This window comes from Melanerpes formicivorus, unplaced genomic scaffold (genome assembly GCF_026170545.1).
Source record: "Melanerpes formicivorus ecotype bairdi unplaced genomic scaffold, bMelFor1.0.p_v2 SCAF_21, whole genome shotgun sequence".
Lineage (NCBI taxonomy): Eukaryota > Metazoa > Chordata > Aves > Piciformes > Picidae > Melanerpes > Melanerpes formicivorus.
Window position 1 is genome coordinate 6608481 of NW_027142373.1, and position 19357 is coordinate 6627837.

The 19357-nt window shown below is 52.5% G+C and overlaps 1 protein-coding gene across 3 annotated transcripts in view; it reads left to right on the forward strand.

Moving 5' to 3' along the window:
* SLC38A10 (solute carrier family 38 member 10) overlaps window positions 1-19357 on the forward strand; it is a 39939-nt gene that overhangs the window by 14457 nt on the left and 6125 nt on the right. For all 3 annotated transcript variants that reach the window (XM_068151226.1, XM_068151229.1, XM_068151228.1), the window contains exons 8-14: window positions 376-558; window positions 2428-2539; window positions 2675-2781; window positions 9297-9450; window positions 16448-16615; window positions 17326-17784; window positions 18351-18458. In XM_068151226.1, the coding sequence (XP_068007327.1) occupies window positions 376-558; window positions 2428-2539; window positions 2675-2781; window positions 9297-9450; window positions 16448-16615; window positions 17326-17784; window positions 18351-18458 (1291 nt within the window). The remainder of the gene's footprint in view (window positions 1-375; window positions 559-2427; window positions 2540-2674; window positions 2782-9296; window positions 9451-16447; window positions 16616-17325; window positions 17785-18350; window positions 18459-19357) is intronic.

Sequence of the window (19357 nt, forward strand, 5' to 3'; positions counted from 1 at the left end):
CCCTGTGAGCTAGGCTGCTGGAAGAGGCCAGTCCCTGTGCCTAGCAGCAAGCATAATGTGGCAGCTCTGTGCCACAAGCAGTGGCAACATTCCCTTGCTGCAAAGCCCTCTGTGGAAACCCCCTGGATTTGGTGAGAAACTTGCCTCTGCTGATAGGAAGGTTTCACTGTTCATTAACTGCCTGCCTCAGCTTTTAGGGGGGCTGCAGCTGGGCCTGCTGGCAGGTTGCCTGTGGAGGTGGCCCCATACTCCCTCTTTGGCTGGTTGGTGCCAGTTCATGGGAGGCTGCTGCCCTCCACTCTTTTGTGAAGAGCAGATGTGAAAATGTGCTTTGTTGTCAGCTGCCCCCCGCTCACCTCTGCTCCTGCTGCCTAGGTTGGCTTCTTTGGCTACGTGAGCTACACCGAAGCCATTGCTGGGAACGTCCTCATGAACTTCCCCTCCAACCTGGTGACGGAGATGATTCGAGTGGGATTCATGATGTCGGTAGCCGTGGGGTTTCCCATGATGATTCTCCCGTGCAGACAGGCACTGAACACGCTTCTCTTTGAGCAGCAGGTAAGATCCTCTTGTGTGGCTGCCTTTGAAACGTGCTTTTGGAAGGGCTGCTGTGACTTTGGTTTCTGCTGCTGGTTGCACACCTGGGCTACAAATGTGCCTTGGTTCTGCTAGACTCTGGAAACACCTGGGTGTTTCTGACCGGTGGTAGGTACTGGGCTACCCAGAGGGACAAACCTGCAACTCCCAGTGAAATCGTAAGCGTCTGGTGTGGTAATGGTGCAGCAAGAAGCCTGTGGCTCTGCTCTGCAGAAGGGTTAATCCCTGGTACTCTGAGGTTCTTGTCCTCTCTGCAGAAGAATTTCGTGGGTAGGGGTGCTGGAGTTGCCAGCCTGAAGCCAGCTATTGCTCTGCTGCTCCCCAAGTCCCATGGCTGCCACTTCCCTGCTCCGCTGGGGATTTCGGCTGTGGTGCAGAAGTGTTACACAGTTCAGACCAAGGCAGTTCTCCCCCCTTGGAAAGAGAAAAATGTGCTTTTGGAAACAGAGGAGCCTCCTTATTTCCTGCTGCTCCAGCTGGCATCCTTTTGCTGGCCAACTCTGCATTTAGCTCAAGCTTCTGTTCCTGGCCTCGGAGCCTAGCCCAGCCTCTTTTCTTCTTGCTTCTGTGTGTGTCTGCTCATTTCTGCTCTTTTATCATTATTCTCATCCTTCCACCTCTGTTACTAGTCCCTTGAGCAGCCTTCTCCCCTGCGGGCTCAGCTGTCCCTTTCCTCCAGTGCTTGCCCTGGCTGTTGGTGCCGGGCTGGTGCAGAAGCGTGCGGTGGAACAGAGCCTTCTCCCACACGTTCACCTTTCCCAGGGTCAGATCTTCAGACAGTCTTTGTGACTATAGTTGGTCTGTCTGATTTAGACTGTAAGTCCCTTGTGGCAGTAGCGTGTTCTCCTCTGTGTATTGTACGGCACTAAGCATGCTGATGGTATTCAGTAAATAACAGTAAGAGATTGTGGGAATGTTCTGAGGCCTTTGTGTATCTGCATAAATAGAAACCTCTTAGGGCAGGAAATAAAACTTGAGCAATTTATAGCTCTAAATCCTGCCACTTCTGCCTGTGAGAAGCCCCCGGCTCTTTTCTCACGTCGAGAGGGCCTGAGGATGAGGGAAGACGATCGGAGAAAGCCAGCGGGTGCAGAGGAGTGAGCACTGGAAGCGCTCAGGAAGTCTCTCGTTCTCGCCTGGGCTTGGCTCCTTGCTCTTTGGGCTCTGAACATGTCGCCTTGCTTTCCTCTCCCATCTGTGCAGCCAGGAGAGCAGGGATCTGCTGGTTCTCTGGGGCCTGAGGATTTGCTGGGTCCTCCTGCTTGGAGGGTGGGGATGGGATGGGAAGTGGAGGGTACCTGGAAACTCTCCAGGATCAGTAGCTCCCCAGCAGCACCCATACTCCTCTCTGCTGCTAGTTGGTGTGTCTTTTATCAGGTCAGAGGAGCTGATTGTGGCATAAGGGGGCCCTGATGTTCCCCCTGGAGGTGTTGGGGGATATCAAGCCAGAACTCTGCCCCTGTGACTGCTCTGCCTCCTCAGCTGTGCTTCTTTCTCATGCTGTTGGCCTTGGGGCTGTTTGCCGAGGCTGGGTGGTTGCAGCGCTGGCACAGGGACTGGGATACAGCTGCACAGTTCACATTTGGGGCAGGATGGAAACAGCAGCTTTGGCACTGTGCCCTTCATTACCCTTGGTTTTAAGGTTCAAGTGCAGTTGCATATTCAAGCTGCTCAACCATATCTAGCTGCCCCCGGCCCAGCATTCACCTCTGTGAGACCATAGTATGGAGGTGATGAAGCTGCAGGAGCTTGCTGGGGAAATTACTTGGTAACTGGGGTTGTGATGCAGGAGCTAAACTCCTTCTCCCACTCCTGCCCTTTCTCTTCCAGCAAAAAGATGGCACCTTTGCTGCTGGGGGTTACATGCCCCCACTTCGGTTCAAAGCCCTGACGCTGGCTGTTGTGTTTGGAACCATGGTAGGAGGCATCATGATCCCAAATGGTGAGTGAGGCACTGGGGGCAAGGGCTATTTTCTGTGGTCTCTTTTATTTTCCTTGAGGCTCAGGCAGCCACCAAGAGCTGCTGGTCTCACAGCCCTGGAAGGGGCCTTTGCTGACTTCTCTTCTTCTTTGCCAGTGGAAACAGTCCTGGGCCTGACAGGTGCTACGATGGGAAGCCTCATTTGTTTTATCTGCCCAGCTCTTATTTACAAGAAGATCCACAAGAATGCGCTTTGTTCACAGGTCAGTGCTGATGCTGCTTGACATTCCCCTAAGCCCTCTGCAGAGCCTGGGAACATAGTTAATTTGGCTGCAGCAGAGAAACTGCTCAGCACCTCCCTGCAGCTTCCCACTCCAGTCCACCCAGTACAGGTGGGAGCTGTTCTGGTTGGCTGCTCTGAGCGGCATCGCTTACGGGCATGGAGACAGCAGCAGAGGAGGTGGTGTGGCCCAGTGCGTGGCCTGCCCCATGCTGGAACACCAGTTCTTTTTGTCCCTCCAGCAGCAAGTGAAGCATTCATTTGGTGCATAAAATGCTGCTTCCAGTCTGCCTTCAGGTTCTGTATCCACAGGATGGGGAAATCCAGGCAACCTATAAAACCTTAACAGGCCTTCCATCCCAACCTGCCTGGGCTGGGTAAAATAAACACCATTTCTCAGCGATGTGGTTCTTGCTGCTGACCCTCAGCTTTCTGGCTTCAACCAAACTAATAATAAAAAAAAGGAACACACACATAGAGGTGTTGCTTCAGGAACTGATTTTTGAAAGATCAGGGTCGTTCTGAGGCTGTTAGGAGTTTAGCTTTTCCCCCTCTTGCTCCAATTTGAATTGGCCTCCTCAGGGACTAAAACACAGTGGCTCTTTGCTGGGCTCAGTTTCGCTGCTGCTGCTGCAAATAGTGGGCTTTTGTAGGGCTGAAATTAGCGTGTTTTGTTTTTTCCTAACAATAACTTGATCCAGTGCCTTTTAGCAGGCTGTGCCCCAGCATGACCAGTCACGACAGTGCTGGGCCGGGAGGAAGTTTCTCGGCAAAGTGCGGAGTCAGCAGGGGGAGAACACCACATTTTTGTGGGTCCTACAGAGCTAATGGCTTTTGCTGTGTTTAATGACTTGTGGGTTTGCAAATGTACACGAAGTTTTTAAGTAGGGTGTATTTTCTTTTTTCTCTGTGCATTCTCTGACACAAGGAAAGAGTCCAACTTTTCGAGCTTTCACTCTGAGTTCTGACACTTTGGTCCTAACTTCTTTGACTGAAACCCCAAGCAGGAGTCTGAATGCCAGCCTGAATTTCTTTTTTTTTTTTCCTTCAGGGAAACAAAGAGCACTTTCAAGAATTGCTTTCTATTCTGGCTGAGCCAGAATGTTTCTCTGCAGTGCCTCAAAACTGCACTTAGGATGTGCTGAGCTCTGAGACTGGCTGCCCAGAGGCGACTGTCAGCTGCCTGGGGTTGAACATTGGGGCCCTCACAATGCTTGACCTGAAACGCTGGTCACAAGCCGGTGAAGATGTTTGTCCCACAGAAATCCCCACAAAGGAATAAGGGCTTATCTAAAGCATCAGCCCCCAGGTTACCCTGGTGTTTCAAGGGGCTGGTAGCAAGCTGTCCAGCCTTCTCTTGAATGATCCATTGTCTGTCAGGTTTGCATACTTGCTTTGACCGATGCTCTGAAGCGCTGCAGTGAGGGCACACCTGCCTTCAGAGCAGCGCTAGGCTCCCCACCTCCACCACTGGAGCTGAATTTGGGGCCCACCCTCTCTTCATTCCTCCAGGTCTTCTGCAAAGACTCATTTATTCTTTCCCTGAAGCTCCTTCTTTGGTCTCCTCCTTCATTCCTGCTTTTCTTTGATCAGGCTCTCCACTCCATCAAAACATGCTCCTGTGAAAAGTGGCAGTCAAGGAGGAGAAGGAGCCAGCCCTGGGCATAACTGTCTCTCCCTGCTTTTCCCTGTCTAAACAATGTTCTCCCTCCCTCCATCATCCTTAGTTTTCTTCCAAAACAGCAGACCTTCTCAATGCCAGCTTTTCCTCTGCCTGAGTTATCTTGACTTTTGCAGTGCTGCTGAGAACTGGCTGCTTTTACTGTGCCACCTCTGACATCCAGCAAGGGCCTATCTTGGGCATCTTATGGGGTTGGTGGGGTAGGAGGTTTGGATTTACTGATCTGGGAAGGTGGTGCAAGCTGAGGTTGCAAATGGGGAAATTGCATTAAAAGTGGGGAAGATGGTTCCAAATGGAGGGATATGGGCTGTCCCAGGTGTTTGCTTCTGCCAACTGAGTTGTTAATTATCCCTGGCTGGGGCTGGAACAGCAGCTTGTACTTGGGTGGGCTCTATGAAGATGATGAGGAATGGAGTATCTCCTATGAGGAAAGGCTGAGACCTGTGGCTATTAAGACTGGAGAAGACTGAGAGGGGATATTCTCAATGCTGATCAGTAGCTAAAGGACAAAGGTCAAGAGGATGAGGCCAGACTCTTTCAATTGGTGCCCAGAGACAGGACAAGAGGCAACAAGGAGGTTCCACCTGAACATCAGGAGAAACTCCTTTGCTGTGAGGATGCTGGAGCTCTAGAGCAGGCTGCTCAGAGAGGTTGTGAAGTATCCTTTACTGGAGAAATTCCAAACCTGCCTGGACATTGTGATCCTGGGCAGCCTGCTGTGGGTGACCCTGCTTGAGCAAGGGATGTTGGACTGGATGGTCTCCAGAGGACCCTTGCAACCCCCACCATACTGGGATTCTGACATTCTGTTGCTTGGTTTTGAAAGGCTTGCCAGGTTGGAAAGACAATCAGGTAACAGAGCAGTTAAAAAGCTCGAGTCATGTGTGCAGCACTGCAAATGAACTGGGGAGACCATCCCCTTTCTTGTGGTTAAGCTTCAAGTGTGTTCCTGTAAAGGTTGTGGGTCTGTGTCCTGCTGCCCTCTGGGATCCTTGATACGAGGCACAGGGTGAGGTTTGGCAGAGTGCTGCTGAAGGTCACGTTAAGGTCTGTAAACAGAGTGTTTGACTTCTAACAGGAAGGTGTTGGCTTCCCAGTGTTGACACAAGCCTGTCTGAGAGGCCCCTCCTAGGGAGGCTGGAGTTGCTGTTGTCCCAGTTGGGGAAGAGGAGCTGCAGAGAGCCTGCTTGAGGTCAGGAAATGACCCTTCGGTCTTGCTGCTGTGTGGATGGAAAAAGAGATTCCCCTCTGCCCTCCTGCGTTAGCAGGGCAGCCAGCACCCCCCACCACAGGTGCTTTTGGTGGCTCTGGCCCTCCCAACACAGAGCCTCTGTCACAGCACAGCAGAGGAACCCGGCAGTGACCAGGGCTCTGCATTCCTTCACCATGACTCTGTCCTTCCAAGTGCTCCGTGTCCAGAACAGCCACGCTCTGGAGGATGTCGTCACCCTACACACACGCAGTATGTTTGCTTCCCACTGATGGCTCAGGTGTGGTTGGAGGAGGTGGTCTGAGCTCAGGATGCTAATGTGCAAAGTTCAGGTTATCTTCTGGGAGGAAGCACGGCCGATGGATAGCGGCCGGCAGAGGAAGTGGCAGCGTAGACTTCCTCTCCTGGGTTCCTGTCTGTGCTGAGAGCTCCTCTCAGGAGACTGGTCCTTGCCTTGCTGACCTGCCTGGTGGAAGAGGCTGCAGCCAGAGGGGTTTGTGTGTCCTCTGGCTGTCTCTGTGTTGAGAGGTGCTTCTAGAGAGGGTCTCTGCTCTCAGCAGGTTCACTTATCAGAGGTGTGGGGGAGATCGTTCCTGTGGGACAAGACACTGGCTTGTAACTTCTCTGCAGTGTTGTCCCTTTCCTTGCTCCATGGCCTCAGGTGGTTGGACTAAATGACCTCTGAAGGTCCCTTCCAACCCAAACTGTTCTGTGATTCTTAGCTCTTCAGCTGGACACATTGTGGGTAGGTGGCTCTTCTGCCTGTGTTTGGTTCCTCGTGCCACCAGGTCCTTGCACCCCAGATTCCTTCTCCCTCCATTGCCAGATCAGCCTTTATGGCCCCTTGAGTGATTTTTCCATGTCAGAAGTATCCATGGAATTAAGCTGAATTGTGGACCACTTTATTCTGGTCTGCAGCTGCTGCTGGGATGGGTGAGGAGGACAGCAGGAGGCTGAAAGTGAGGGGCAGCTTCTGGTTCCTGGACAGCCCAGCCCATGGACTGTTTGTCTGTGCCCATACCTGCTGCTCTGGGAAGCTCACAGATGAACTCCAAATGTTAACCAGTCAGAGGTTTGAATCTAACTCAGGCAAGCCCGTGGCTCCCCACTAAGCTTTAAAAAACACTTTGTGTTTTTAGCCATTTCCTACAGTTGCCTTCTCTCTCCCACATTGCTCCTAGTTCCTGTGGCACCAGAATAGATCCTCTTGATGGAAACGTTCTTCCTCTCTGATGTTGTTTCTGGAAGATGCCAGAACAACCTTCCAGGTTCCAAGTGCATTTCTGCTGGGGCTGTAGATTGTGTGAGGGGAGGAAGTGGCTGAGGTCCAAGCCGAGGGCAGCAGCGCAGGGACCTGCTGACTCCGCTCTTGGCCCGTGCCGGGTGGCAGGATATCTGCTCTTTGTGCACCCGCAAGGCAGGGAGCAGCCTTCACTTCTGTTTCCTTTGCAGTATCTCAAAGGTCTGCCCTCTGCTCCCTGGCCGTGCTGCTTGCCCCTTGTCCGGAGTTGCTTTGTGTCCTGCTAGCTGTTTTCCCTTCTGAAGGTGTCTGTCTGCAGGTCTGGGCTAGGAACAGGGTCTCCTGGCCCAAGGTTCTGACCACACTTTCCTGAGTTTTGGGGCTATCGCTTCTCAGCATGAGGAAGGAGAGGAAAGTGTCAGCCTCTCCTCTCTCTCCTGGGGATGCCAATGGTTTAGCTCCTTTCAATTTCACTTCTCCCTTTTATTTTCAGTTTTCTTCCTCTGGCAGCCTCCAGTTGTAGCAATGCTCCCCTGTGGCCTTTCCTGCTTTCCCTCCCACTGAGCAGTGTCCTTTTATTGTGCTTTTTGTGACTTGTGATGTAAACGCCCCTGAGTGAGGATTTGGGGGGGGAAGAGGCTGAGTCTCATGGGATGTTTTCCTCTCATGAGCTGATATCACAGCCCAAGCTAGCATCACCAGTACTCTGGGAATTGCACTGCTCTGAGAAGGGGCTGGGCAGCTCGTCTGGTTCCTGCTGGAGAGCAGCAAGATTATGCACCATAGCAGCAGGTTTCCTTTGTAGCTTGAGACTTTCATACAACCGCTTCCTGAAGCATGCAGAGTGAGTTGTTCTTGGTAGGCACGTGGTAGAAGGTCTGGTGGCCTCTACCCCAGCAGCCAGCACACCTGTAGCAGGAGTGTGGACTGGCAAAAGTGGAGAAGCAGGTTCTGAGCATCGTGTGGGGTGGTTGTGAGGTGCAAAGAGAAGATGCAGTTCGCAGCGTTGTCTTAGATCCCTTGCTGCTGGCTGTGGAGCTGCGGAATAAGCCAGATCCTGGCGTTTTGGAGAGTAGAATGTACTTAAACCCAAAAAAGACAGAGAGGAGGGAATTACTGCATCATAAATACCAATTTGCTGCAAGCATTCAGCTTCCCAGCACTGCAGAGGTGTGTTCTGGTTTGCTTATGATGGTTCCTGTTGCTTCCATGGTCCGTTGTGAAAAGGAGTTTGTGGGGAGAGTCAGGTTTCTAGCAGAGGGTGCTGCTGCTTTCCCTGCTTCCTGCACCACAAACTCTTGCTGGTTTTCTCCTGCCCGTTGTTCACAGCCTTGTTGATGCATTGACATGCAAACCAGGTTGCAAGGGAAGCTCTTACTGTGACAATTGTAATGATTAACTAGGTAAAAAAATAATATATTAGAGTTTACTTGGATCTCCCCAGCCAGCATTGTGGGCTGGCAGTCCACCGGCTCAGCTCTTTGAGCTGGTTCTGCTCTTGTCTGCAGGAGCAGGCAGGCATTTGGCAGCACTGGCACCCAGCACAGCAGATGGTCCTCTGACCCTGGTGCTGCTGCTGCACATCATCTTGCTTCTCCTTCTTGAGTTACCCTGTGAGATGCTGGTGCACTCAGAGATACTTTGGGCTTGTGCAGAGAGTTTTGTAATCCTTTTTTAGGGCTCATGTGGAATTAGATCCTTTTTGATCACTTCATCATGAGTTAACAAGCTGTAGAAATGTTCTTTTTTTGTGTGTGGTCATTTTTGAGCTAGGGAAACTCCCTCTGCAGGATCCAAATTCTGTCTTTCTATTTTTTATTCTCTTTGGTTCCAGCTTTCTGGAAGTCAGAGAGTTACTCCTGATCAGTTTCTTGAACACTGGCTGCTAGGCCTTGTCTGTAGGCACCTTACTCTTGCTTCCAAAACCAAGAATGTTTTAACACCCCCCTGGGAACCCTCCTGGGCTGTAAACAGGTCAGGCACCTCTGTTCTTGGCTAGGCCTGATTCCATGGTGTTCTAGCTGCTGGAAATGAGCGTCTGCAGCTGGACTCATGTCTGCCACATGCATTTTCTGTCTTTACATCCTGTCCACTCGCTTTTGAGCCTTTCTGATTCAGGAGTCAACTTTTCAACAGCTTCCAGCCTCTCAAACTCATCAGTTTGCCTACACCAAAATACAAACCTCAGCCAAAAGGTACTGGTTTGGGTTTTTTCCTCCTGTTAAGTTTCTGTCCTCTGACTCTTGCTGACTTGTGTATAGTTGCACTGAGCTTTGAATGGTTTGGAGACACTTTGCATGAAGAATGCTCTACAGAGCAGTTCTGCTTGTTTTGCTGTGCTAACTGGAGCTCTGGCATGTTGTGCAGATGATCCTGTGGATTGGCCTGGGGATACTGGTGATCAGTACATACACCACCCTGTCTGCAACAGAGGACACCCCTGTCAAGACTGATGTGGTGGACATGGAGCACCTGGACCGAGAGGAGAACAGAATAGACCCAGATTCTATCAAAATCCCAGGTATGTGTCTGCTTGAGTTGTGCTTCCTAGCACTTCTCCCAGCTTCACCTCTTGGGGGGCAGAAAAAAACCAAAGTTTTTTATTTTAAAGTGTGGTGGAAACAGGGTTATTTCCAGACAGCTCTGGGCATCCTTGCAGCTTCTTGGAGACTTTTTCCCAAGGAAGGGGGGACTTTTTCCTAAGGAAGGAGACTTCACCCAAGAAAGGCTGTGCCTTTACCCTCTGGAAAAGCCTGGTACAGCCCTGGAGAGGTACTCTGTGGGAGTTCCTCTGTTAGGAAGGGAAAGGAAAGGTAGGATGTGGTGCTGAGGTCCCTTGTAAGGATGGAACACAATTCTTCTCGTTCAGGCTAATAAACACAGCTCTGTGAGCACAGCCCAGCGCTGACTCCATGCTGGCCACCTGTATGAGCGGTGTGAGTGGCCAAACAGGGCTGCTTTCACCATCTCTGCCAGCTCATTGTCCACCCTCCCAATAAGCAGCCATTCATTGCACTCCAAGGTATGTAAATTTATGGGCACTGACTCTTTTTTTTTTAGGGGGTGGGGTGGGTTGTGTGGGTATAAATTTGGATTGGGTTTTAGCTCTGACAAAGGCTGTGATTATGCCTCAGCTTTGTTTACTGGTTCCCGTTATTTATTATTTGTTTACTGTGGCTGTTGATGGAATTATGGCTGCTCCCTCCCTTCCCCAGCTGCAGGCTCGCCAGGCGAGGCCATCGCTAGCAGGTGTCGCCTGACCCCACGCTGCCCCTCATCTCTGCCTGTGTCCTGTTCCTTTCTTTTATTTTTCTTTGCTTCTGCTCCTGCCTCTTTTTTTTTTTTTTTAATTCTTTGGGGGCCTTGAAATATCCTCACAGAGACTGAGAACGGAAGGGAGAAAGGGGCTGTGTCTTCTGCAGATTATCCTCCCTGCTGGCCATGTTCCTGCCGAGCAGCTTTGAGCATCTCTGAGACGCCGGTGCTGCCGTTGATAACATTCACTCTGGAGGTGCTCCATCCCTGGCAGTGGTGGGGTTTTAGGCATTTGTGCTCTTGGGTTCTTCACCCCTTCTCAGGCACTGGGATGCCCATGAACTCTGATCAAAAGATGCTCTCGATCCCTTCATCAAGCGCACTCAGCAGGGCCAGGAGCAGGGATGCGATTGAATTCTTCCATCTTGGTTAATTTTGGAGCAGTAATGGCCAAAGAACAGCTGCTCCTTTCAGGAGGAGTTGCTAATGACACGTGTCCCTGTGACTGGGAGAATAACATAGTCCCATAAAAGATGGTGTCCGCTGGAGTTCGCTGAATCTCTTCTCTGCTGCTTCTTGGCTTGAACTAGAGTGGCAGAGCAGGATGCCTGCCTCTAAACGTTGCCTGGCACAGCGACTCCTTGGTCGCCCTCCTGTACCCACTGTGTGCGCCCACAGCTTGTCAGCATAAGCCCTTATTGCCTGGTGCTTGCTGCTGGGTGAAACAATCCTGCCTGGGAGGAAGGCTGTTATACTGCTCTTGGTTTGTAAACTTCCCAGGGAGGAGCTGTGCAGCTCCTTGCACACATCTGCCCAGGAAAAGCTCAGCTGCCTGACAGGTCCTGCATGTTCCTTTTTTGTATCAGGAGGCTGCTGGCTCTGCCCTGGGGAGTGGAGCCTGGCCTGGGCGTTCCATTTCCTGGGAGAGGGAAGCAAGATGGAGCTGAGCAGAGGAAGTAGGACCAAGGACTTCCTCTTAGGGTGCATTAGGAAGAGTGTGTCCAGCAGGTCAAGGGAAGTTTTCCTCCCCTCTGCACCACTGAGGCTACTGGAGTATTGTGTCCAACTGTGAGACTCCCTAGTTCAAGAGAGACAGGAAACTACTGGAGAGAGTCCAATAGAAGCTATAAAGATGAGGGGACTGGAGCATCTCTCTGATGAGGAAAGGCTGAGAGAGCTGGGGCTCTTTAGCTTAGAGAGGGTAAGATGAGAGGGGATCTCATCAATGCTGATCAATAGCTAAAGGACAAAAGTCAAGAGAGTGGAGTCAGACTCCTTACTGTGGTGCCCAGTAACACAACAAGGGGCAGTAGACACAAACTGGAACCCAGAAGGTTCCATCTGAACACAAGGAAAAACTTCTTTCTGGTGAGGGTACTGGAGCCCTGGAGTAAGCTGCCCAGAGAGCTTATGGAGTCTCCTTCTCTGGAGAGATTCCAAACCTGCCTGTATGTGATCCTGGGCAGCCTGCTCTGGGTGACTGCTTTAGCAGGAGGTTGGACTGGATGATCTCCAGAGATCAGTTCCAACCCCCAGCATGCTGGGATTTGGTGCTTCTGTGACCTTGCACAGCGGCTGGTGGATGTGGGGCTACCCCGGCAGAGCTGCTGCTGTGAACCTTGGATCTGTGCCTCCCTGTGCCTGTGCAGGATGTCGGCTTGACTAGCAATGAGAGGCGTTAAATAGTGCCCTTCTTCCTCCCCAACTTGTCTCCCCCCCCCCCATCCTCGCCCAGCTTGTTTTGCAGAGGCAGGAGCCTGCAGCCTGGAAAACACCACAGCAGCTGCATCCTGTCATTGGAGGGGCGCACAGGATGCGGGCTGCCCCACATCACCTGGGTGAGGGCACATCTGGTTTGTATTCCTCACACGGGGCTTTAGCAGGAGCACACAGCTTCTCCCTGGGCATCACCTCTGGGTGCTCAGTAGCCTTCTGTAGGCAGAGGGAGTCTCCGTGCCCCCTTTTTTCCCCCCCAAGCTGGGAGCTGCCGGGCCAAGGCGGACCCGAGGCGGGGGTGGTGGTGCATGGGGCCTTTTCCCAGCCCTGCCTTCACTGTCTGACTTTTGCCTGTCAGCATGTGAGAGGAGTTTTATTGGCCTCTTTGATGTTTCGGAGACCAGAACTGTACAGACTTTCATTAAAACCCTGCCCTGTGGGCCCTGGGATTATGAATATTAGAACATTGCCCTTTTATGTGCACACGTATTGACCAGCGAACTCTGAATAGTGTTTTTACTAACGACACCCAAGTGCCCATTACAGCCCCTTGCCTGTATTGCTTGAGGTTTACTGTCAGCAGCTCTTCTGGAAAGGTATAAAACCCCTTTCAGAAACGCTCTGCCGCTCCACGCGGCGCGCGCACGGACGTTAAAAGGTTGCTAAGCTGCCTGTGAAAGCTCATGAAGGCAATTATCCAGTTAAAAAAAAGTAGTGGGGGGGGGAGAAAGAAAAAGGGGGGAAAAAAAAAAAGCTAATTAGGCAATTTCTCTCTATATTTGAAAGCACCCTAGAGGGTCTCATGGGGTGGATTAAGATTTTGTAATATTTTTCAGCTCCTTACTTGATCGTTGGCTGCTTCTTTTTTTTTTCTCTCCCTGGTGTTGTGCAATGTGGGGTAACAAAGACCTGATTGACTCTCCTTGTGCAAGATCCCTCTTGCCCTGCCGCTCTGGGCAGCCCCCATGCCGGGGACCCTTCTCCATCCATCCATCCATCCATCCCACGTGTGTTCTCCTGGGTGTCGTGGGCTGTGTTACGTGGGCTTGGGCGAAACTTAGCTCTGCGGTTGGCTTCTTGGCTGGCTGCGGGGCACGATGCCAATGGCTCCTCTGTCCCTGCCTGTTTGCCCCCCGAAAAGGAGACCTGCCTTGGCCGCAGGCTATGTCCCCTGCCGGTGTTATTAGCCAGAGCAGCCCCGAACATGTGTGAGACGTGGATTATCCACAGCTCCTAATCGCGGCAGGAACAGCTTGACTCTGCTGCAGCTCTCCCTGGTGCTTTGTGCGAGTGAGCTTTTAATAGTGCCTGTGACACAGAAAAGGAACTATCAGCCTCTTGTAATTTGGGTTCGTTTTTACTGCTGGTGCGTCAGGAGACAACTGTGAACTAATTTCAGTGATGCCATTCGATAACCTTGTGAAATCTGTCACCGTTTTGGGCAGAGGGTGTGGGGGGGTGGGGAGCAGTCCTGGAGGCGCAGCTGGGGTGGGGGGGGCTGCACGGGGCTCCCCAGGGACGGCTTGTCCCTGCTCAGCACGTTTGAGGGCAACCGTTTGCCCCCATCCTTCTGCTTCGTTTTCCTTAGTATGAGCTTGTGGATCCTGTTCCGTTGCGCTGCGCTGAAACAATTTGAGTCTGGAGCTGGATCCTGATCTTGTGTTTCTTGTCAGCCCTGGGCTGATGCTTTGAGTGGTGCTCAGCATTACAGAGAGGGTGGTTTGTCTCTGAGCTCCCCGCAGTGTCCCTGGGCCACTTTGCTGTATTCCTCTTGGTGCAGTGTGGGGAGCGTAGCAGGACAAGTCTCCTTGCCTTGGCCAAGAACAGGGTGTGTGGACACAGTGTTTGGCCGCAGTCATTGCTGCAGTGGGCCAGCACGATAGGAAAACCGTGTGAGGGGGGATTTAAAGCCTTGCTGGGACCACTGCTGCTATCCAAACCAGGAGCGGGGAGCTGGGGGGGAAGGGAAGCTTTTAGGTTGCTAATCATGAAATTTTATTGCAGCTCGGAGAGGCTGTTGGCAAACCACAACAGACACACGCGTGCACGCACACACACAAATCAGTTGCAGAGAGCCCTGGCTCCCCTCTGCTGCCCCGTGCCAAGTGTGAGTGGAGCTGCTGACGAGCCTCGCGAGCTGGGGCAGCCCGGCAGGACCCGCCGAGGCAAAGCCAACCCCCCTCCTGGTGCTGCCTAACACCCAGCTTCTCTTGTCGTCAGCCAAAAAGCTTTTACAGCCTCGCAGCTCTTGCCTGTAAAGTCCAACGCCGCTCATAAAACATTAAGAGGCGCAGCATTACTGTACTGCTCTCCAAAGGGACCTGGAGGGCGACTAGACAGCTCGAGCGATTATTACACATCCTGAGCAGGACTCTGCTCTGCAAACCACATACAGCCCCGTATAGATTTCCATGCAGCGTGAGAGGTCGTTAATTCACGCCCTGATGATGAACTTAATTTTGTTTCCTGCTGAGCAAATGACAGCTCAGAGGCAACTTTTGTCTTATTATGGTGTGGAGCCTTTTCTTTCTTTCTTTCTTTCTTGTTTGTGTTTTGTTTGCGTTTTGGTCTCTTCCTTGCATTGTTTGCAGCGCATGCCTCAGCTGCTGGATTTACGATGGATGCTTCTCCCAGCAGTGGGGCCGTCCCCAGCCCCCTCACTTGTGTCCTGGGGGGTTTCACCTGCTGCAGGCTCCTCTGGCTAAACCTTGCTGCGGTAGTTGTGGTTTTAACTCCTCCATTTCCCACTTGCATGGAAAGCTTCTCCTCCTCATCTTTCTTATTTCCCCTCTTGAACATCATCTCACTGCACGGCTGCCTTGGGTCATCCTTCCCTTCTAGGTCGTCCTTCCCTTGCGCCGTGGGAACTGCTCTGCCCACGTTGCCGTTCCCTGGATCCTCTGGTTTCAGATGTGCTGCAGTCTTCTCCAAGAGCCATCTCCCGCCTTCATGAAGCAATTAATGACAAACTTTTCCTCCAATACAGTAAATAATTTTTTGCTGTGAGGCCAGGATTTAGCTGGGAACATCCGCAGCCAGGCCAAGCACTCCCCTCCCTGGCCTCAGCCTCATGCTTCCCAGGGCTCCCATCCAGGGCTGGGCACTGGTTCCTGCAGCCCCCCCTTTTTTTTTTAACCCCGCTGAAAGGAGGAGTGTCCTGTCCTGACTTGCTGAACCCTGGGAAGTCCCTCAATGGAGAGAAGGACCCTTGGGTACTAGACTTGAATTTCTCAGAAAATCTGAGGCCTTTTCCCCTCTCACCATCATTCCCCAACCAAAGGAGCTTTAGACAGCCGGCCAGCTCCAGCACACATCCCTTCAAGTGGGAGCTCAGGAGTCCAGGTTTCTGGATTGGTGTTGGGTCCTTCTAGCATGGATCCCTCTGGGCCAGGATTTTGTACTTATTTGCTTGTTTCTCCCCCCCTCCTCCCATCTTGGGTAAGGCCCACGCAGCTGAAGTTGTGGCAGTCTCTTCTTTCCCATGAGTTCATCTTGTAATAAATCACACCAGCCCTGCAGAGGGGGAGGAGAAAATTGAAAGATGTTTATAGAATTAACTCCCCAAAGGAAATCGTGTGGGGGAGGGCAAATGGGGGGAAGAGTTGGGAACTATTTTCTTTCTTTTTTCTTTTATTGTTTTTTTTTGGTTACAGAAGATAGACTTTTTTTTTTTTCCTTCTCCAGAGTTTGTTGGGTGGGGGGGAAAAAAAAATTCTGCAGAACAACTTCAGTGCTGGGAAACAATTAGATTTCCTCCTCTGCTGCTCTTCTAAGGAAGAGTTCACTCCCTGTTTGAGCTGCGTGGGTTGTCTTCTGCCACCCTGGGGTCGGAAGGGACCGTTCCCATCCTGTGGGATGGGCCACGAATTCCACGTGGTTACTCCAGTGCTGAACCCTGTAACTGGTCTGACTGGGATGTGTTTTCCAGAAACATCCCACCTCCTTGCAGGAGAGCTGGGGGAGTCCCCTCTCTCCCTTGAGAGTTTCGCCTAATGCCTGTTTAATCTTTCCTGCCTCCTGCAGGGTCCTACAGCTCTCCACCTTCCTGCCTGTCCTCTTTGCAATGTTCAAAGCACAGAAAGGGGAACAAAAAAAAAAATAAATGAAAGGGGGGTTGAGCTGCTTTGCAGCACGCAGACAGTGCGGGTGGGTGATGGGGGGGGGGGGAGGGGGAGCTGCAGCTGGACCCCACCTTAGTTTCTGCTGGTGCTCAGGGGGGTCCAGCGCAGGGAGCCGGGTGGATGCTACCATCTGCCGGCATGGGCTCGCAGTGGCAGCCAGCTCCATCCCAGCCCTGCCGGTCTGCCTGGCCTGGTCTTCTCTGCCATTTAAATAAAAGCTCCATAAAAAGCCACCGTAGGGAAAACAAACAGGAGACCCTGCAACAAAAGCCCCATCCGCTGCGTGGTGAGGCTGGAGGGGAAATAGCTGCTGGCTTGTGTCGCTGAAGGGGGTTGTGGCAGACAAAGCAATTGCCTTGATCCTGCCGGTGGAGCCACGGTGCAGCCGTGCGTAACCTGCTGCAATTAACCATCCTGCCTTTGCAGACCAGAAGCCGGCAGTGGAGCAGGCAGAGGATGGCCGTGACAAACCGAAGCTGCTGGAGGAGAAGGAGATGGAGCAGCCGCAAATTAAGGTGCCCATGGAGGTACCCAAGAGAGAGGAGGAGAGAGGAAAACCAGAGGAGAAAGTGCAGCTGGACCGTCCCGATCAAGGTAAGGAGGAACCTGGGGAAAGGCTGCCAGCTTTGGAGCTGGGAGGACTATTTCAGATGAAGATCTCTGCTTGTTACCTCATGGACTGAAGGCAGTTTAGTGTTTGATGTTCTCAAGGCTCATTAGGAATGCAGCCCCCTGATGAGGAAGGAAAAGCAGGGCTGAAGCAGAGCGGAGTGCTGGGTGTGCTGTGAACCTGCTGCCTGGTACTTGCTCCCCTCAGTCTCAGGCTCCCAACTCCTGTCTGCCATAGAATGGTTTGGGTTGAACTGTTAAAAGTTATCTAGTCCAAGCCCCTGCAGTCATCAGGAACATCAACTAGAGCAGGTTGCTCAGAGTCCCATCCAATTTGATCCAGAATAGTTCCAGAGATGGGGCATCTACCACCTCTCTGGGCAACCTGGGCCAGTGTCTCAGCACCCTCACTGTGAAAAATGTTTTCTTTCTCTCTAGTTCAAATCCCCCTCATTTGCTTTAAAACTACCTCCATGTCCTGTCACAGCAGGCCCTGCTAAAAAGTCTGTCCCCACCATTCTAAACAGCCTCTTTAAGTACTGAAAGGCCACAAGAAGGTCTCCTTGGAGCCTTCTTTTCTCTAGGCTGAACAACCTCAACTCTCTCAGCATGCCCTCATAGGAGAGGGGTTCTAGCCTTCCAATTGTTTGGACCTGCTCCAACAGCTCTCTGTCCTTCTCTGTGATCCCTGCTAGGGATTGCCCTGCCCGTGGGGGAAGCCCATCGCCACGAGCCGCCCGTCCCACATGATGAAGTGGTCGTGGACATGGGCCGGGAGCGGGAGGAATCTGAGGAGAAGCAGCCTGTGCCTGGGGGAGCCAAGGATCGTCTGCTGGAGGAGCCAGACGCAGTGAATCCCCAGAAAGAGGCACTTGGCCCGAAACAGGGGAAGGAAGTGATTGCTGGGAACCAACTGCAGGGAGGGACTGACGAGCCCGCTAAGAATCCCAAGAACGTCCTGGAGGTGCTGGTGCAGCAGGATGGCAGGCTGCCATACAAAGAGCTGGAGCCAGACAAACAACTGGGGGAAGCCAAGGCACGAGCTGCCATGCCGGACGGTGAGAAGAAAGCTGAGGCTGCAGGTGACAGGGAGAAAGCAAAGCTCCAGCTCCCCAGGAAAGCAGAGGAGGCTGTGGAGAAGGAAGCTGACCCTGGTAAGCTCATCTGAGCAAACTCTCCTCTCTTGGCCTGTAATCCCCTCCAGAGACTGGGCAATTTGGTTGTTCCTACCTAGATCACAGTGCTTCCTTTTAATTTCATGAGATTAGCATGTGAGCGTGCACAGCCCCTTCAGCAGCTGTTGAGGAGAAGGAGGAATCTGGTGGCTTTGACAGCTACTGTAATATCTGTCAAACAGTTGTTTGCTAGCCTACTAAATGTCAGGTGCCGTGCTGTTCCTGTGCGTCTCCGAATCACTGGGGACACGGAGCCAGGAGATCTTGACAGGTAACACATTGCTAAGTGCCCATCTAAAAGCCAGTTAGAACTGTTCTTGCATTTTAATTGGCTGAGGTAGGTAGTGCTGGCTCACTGCCACCACTCTATAAGATTGTTAAATATTTTTTTTTATGACTTCCCTTGCAGTCGTTGGGCTGAATATAAACTGCGCCGGCTCAGGCGAGCAGGGACGACAGCGGCGTGGAGTCCGTTCGGAGAACATCTGCTGCTGGAGCATCCTTACTGACTGCAAAGGTCTGCTGATCCATTTGTCTGTCCACAGGTGAAAAGCAGGAGCTGCCCCTCCCGGAGAGAACGGATCAGCTGGAGCCGAGGGAGGCCCAAAACACCGAAGAGAAGCATCAGGAGAATGCGGAGAGCAAGCTGGAGGGTGAGCCTGGGTCCTGGGGTGTGTGGGGAGGGGAAGGCGCTAGGCTGCGGGTCCAGGATTTCTCTCTGCAGGAGCCTGGTGCCAGCCAGCGTGGCTCTTGGCTCTTGCTGGTGCATAGCTTCAGGCTGCAGTCACCTCTGCCGCGGCAGCAATTAGTGCCTGTCTCCAGTGGGCTCACGCCTGCAGCGTGGCTGAGGGTGTGAGTCAGTCACACTGGCACCCAGCTGCTCCCCAGCTTTGGCAGTGCCGCCTTGGCAGGAGAGAGGCTGAAGTGAAACTTAGGCTGGTGCAAAAGTGGGGAACCTGGCAATGGGGTGGGGAGGTGGGTGGGCATCTCCCTGCAGTTGGGCAGATGCGGGCTGTAGCACCACAGGGAGATGTGGGCATTCAGCTGTGCCCCATCTGCACCTTCCGTGGTATTGGTGCTGTGCGGTGAGCCCTTCCCCACGGGGAGTTCTTTGCCTTCTGAGAGGGGTTGGAGCCTGAGCTCAGGCTCGCAGCCTCTGTGTGGAGAGGTTCCCCAACTCTTCACCCCTGTCCTGATCCAGAGGTGATGGGCACTTGCTGTGATGAGCCATGGCTCCTGGGGAGTGCATCACCACCCTCCTTTTTGTGGTTACGTCTGAGTTTTCTGATTGCTGTCTTTCCATTCTGTGTTGCAATGGGATTTGCGTGTAGAAGCTGCTGGTGGGAGTGGGCTCTCGGGACTCCTTATGTTTCAACATGGAAGAAGGGATCTGTATTTCCATGGGGTCTTGCTCTGTGTGCGACTTGCTGGGGATGCTCTCCCATGAGGATGTCACCGTAGGTGCTCTGGGCTTGTTCTGCTCCTTTGCTCTGAGCTAAGCTTCGTGTCCAGAGGCTGGGAGAGGGTGAAAAGGCATCCTGGGGGTAAGGTG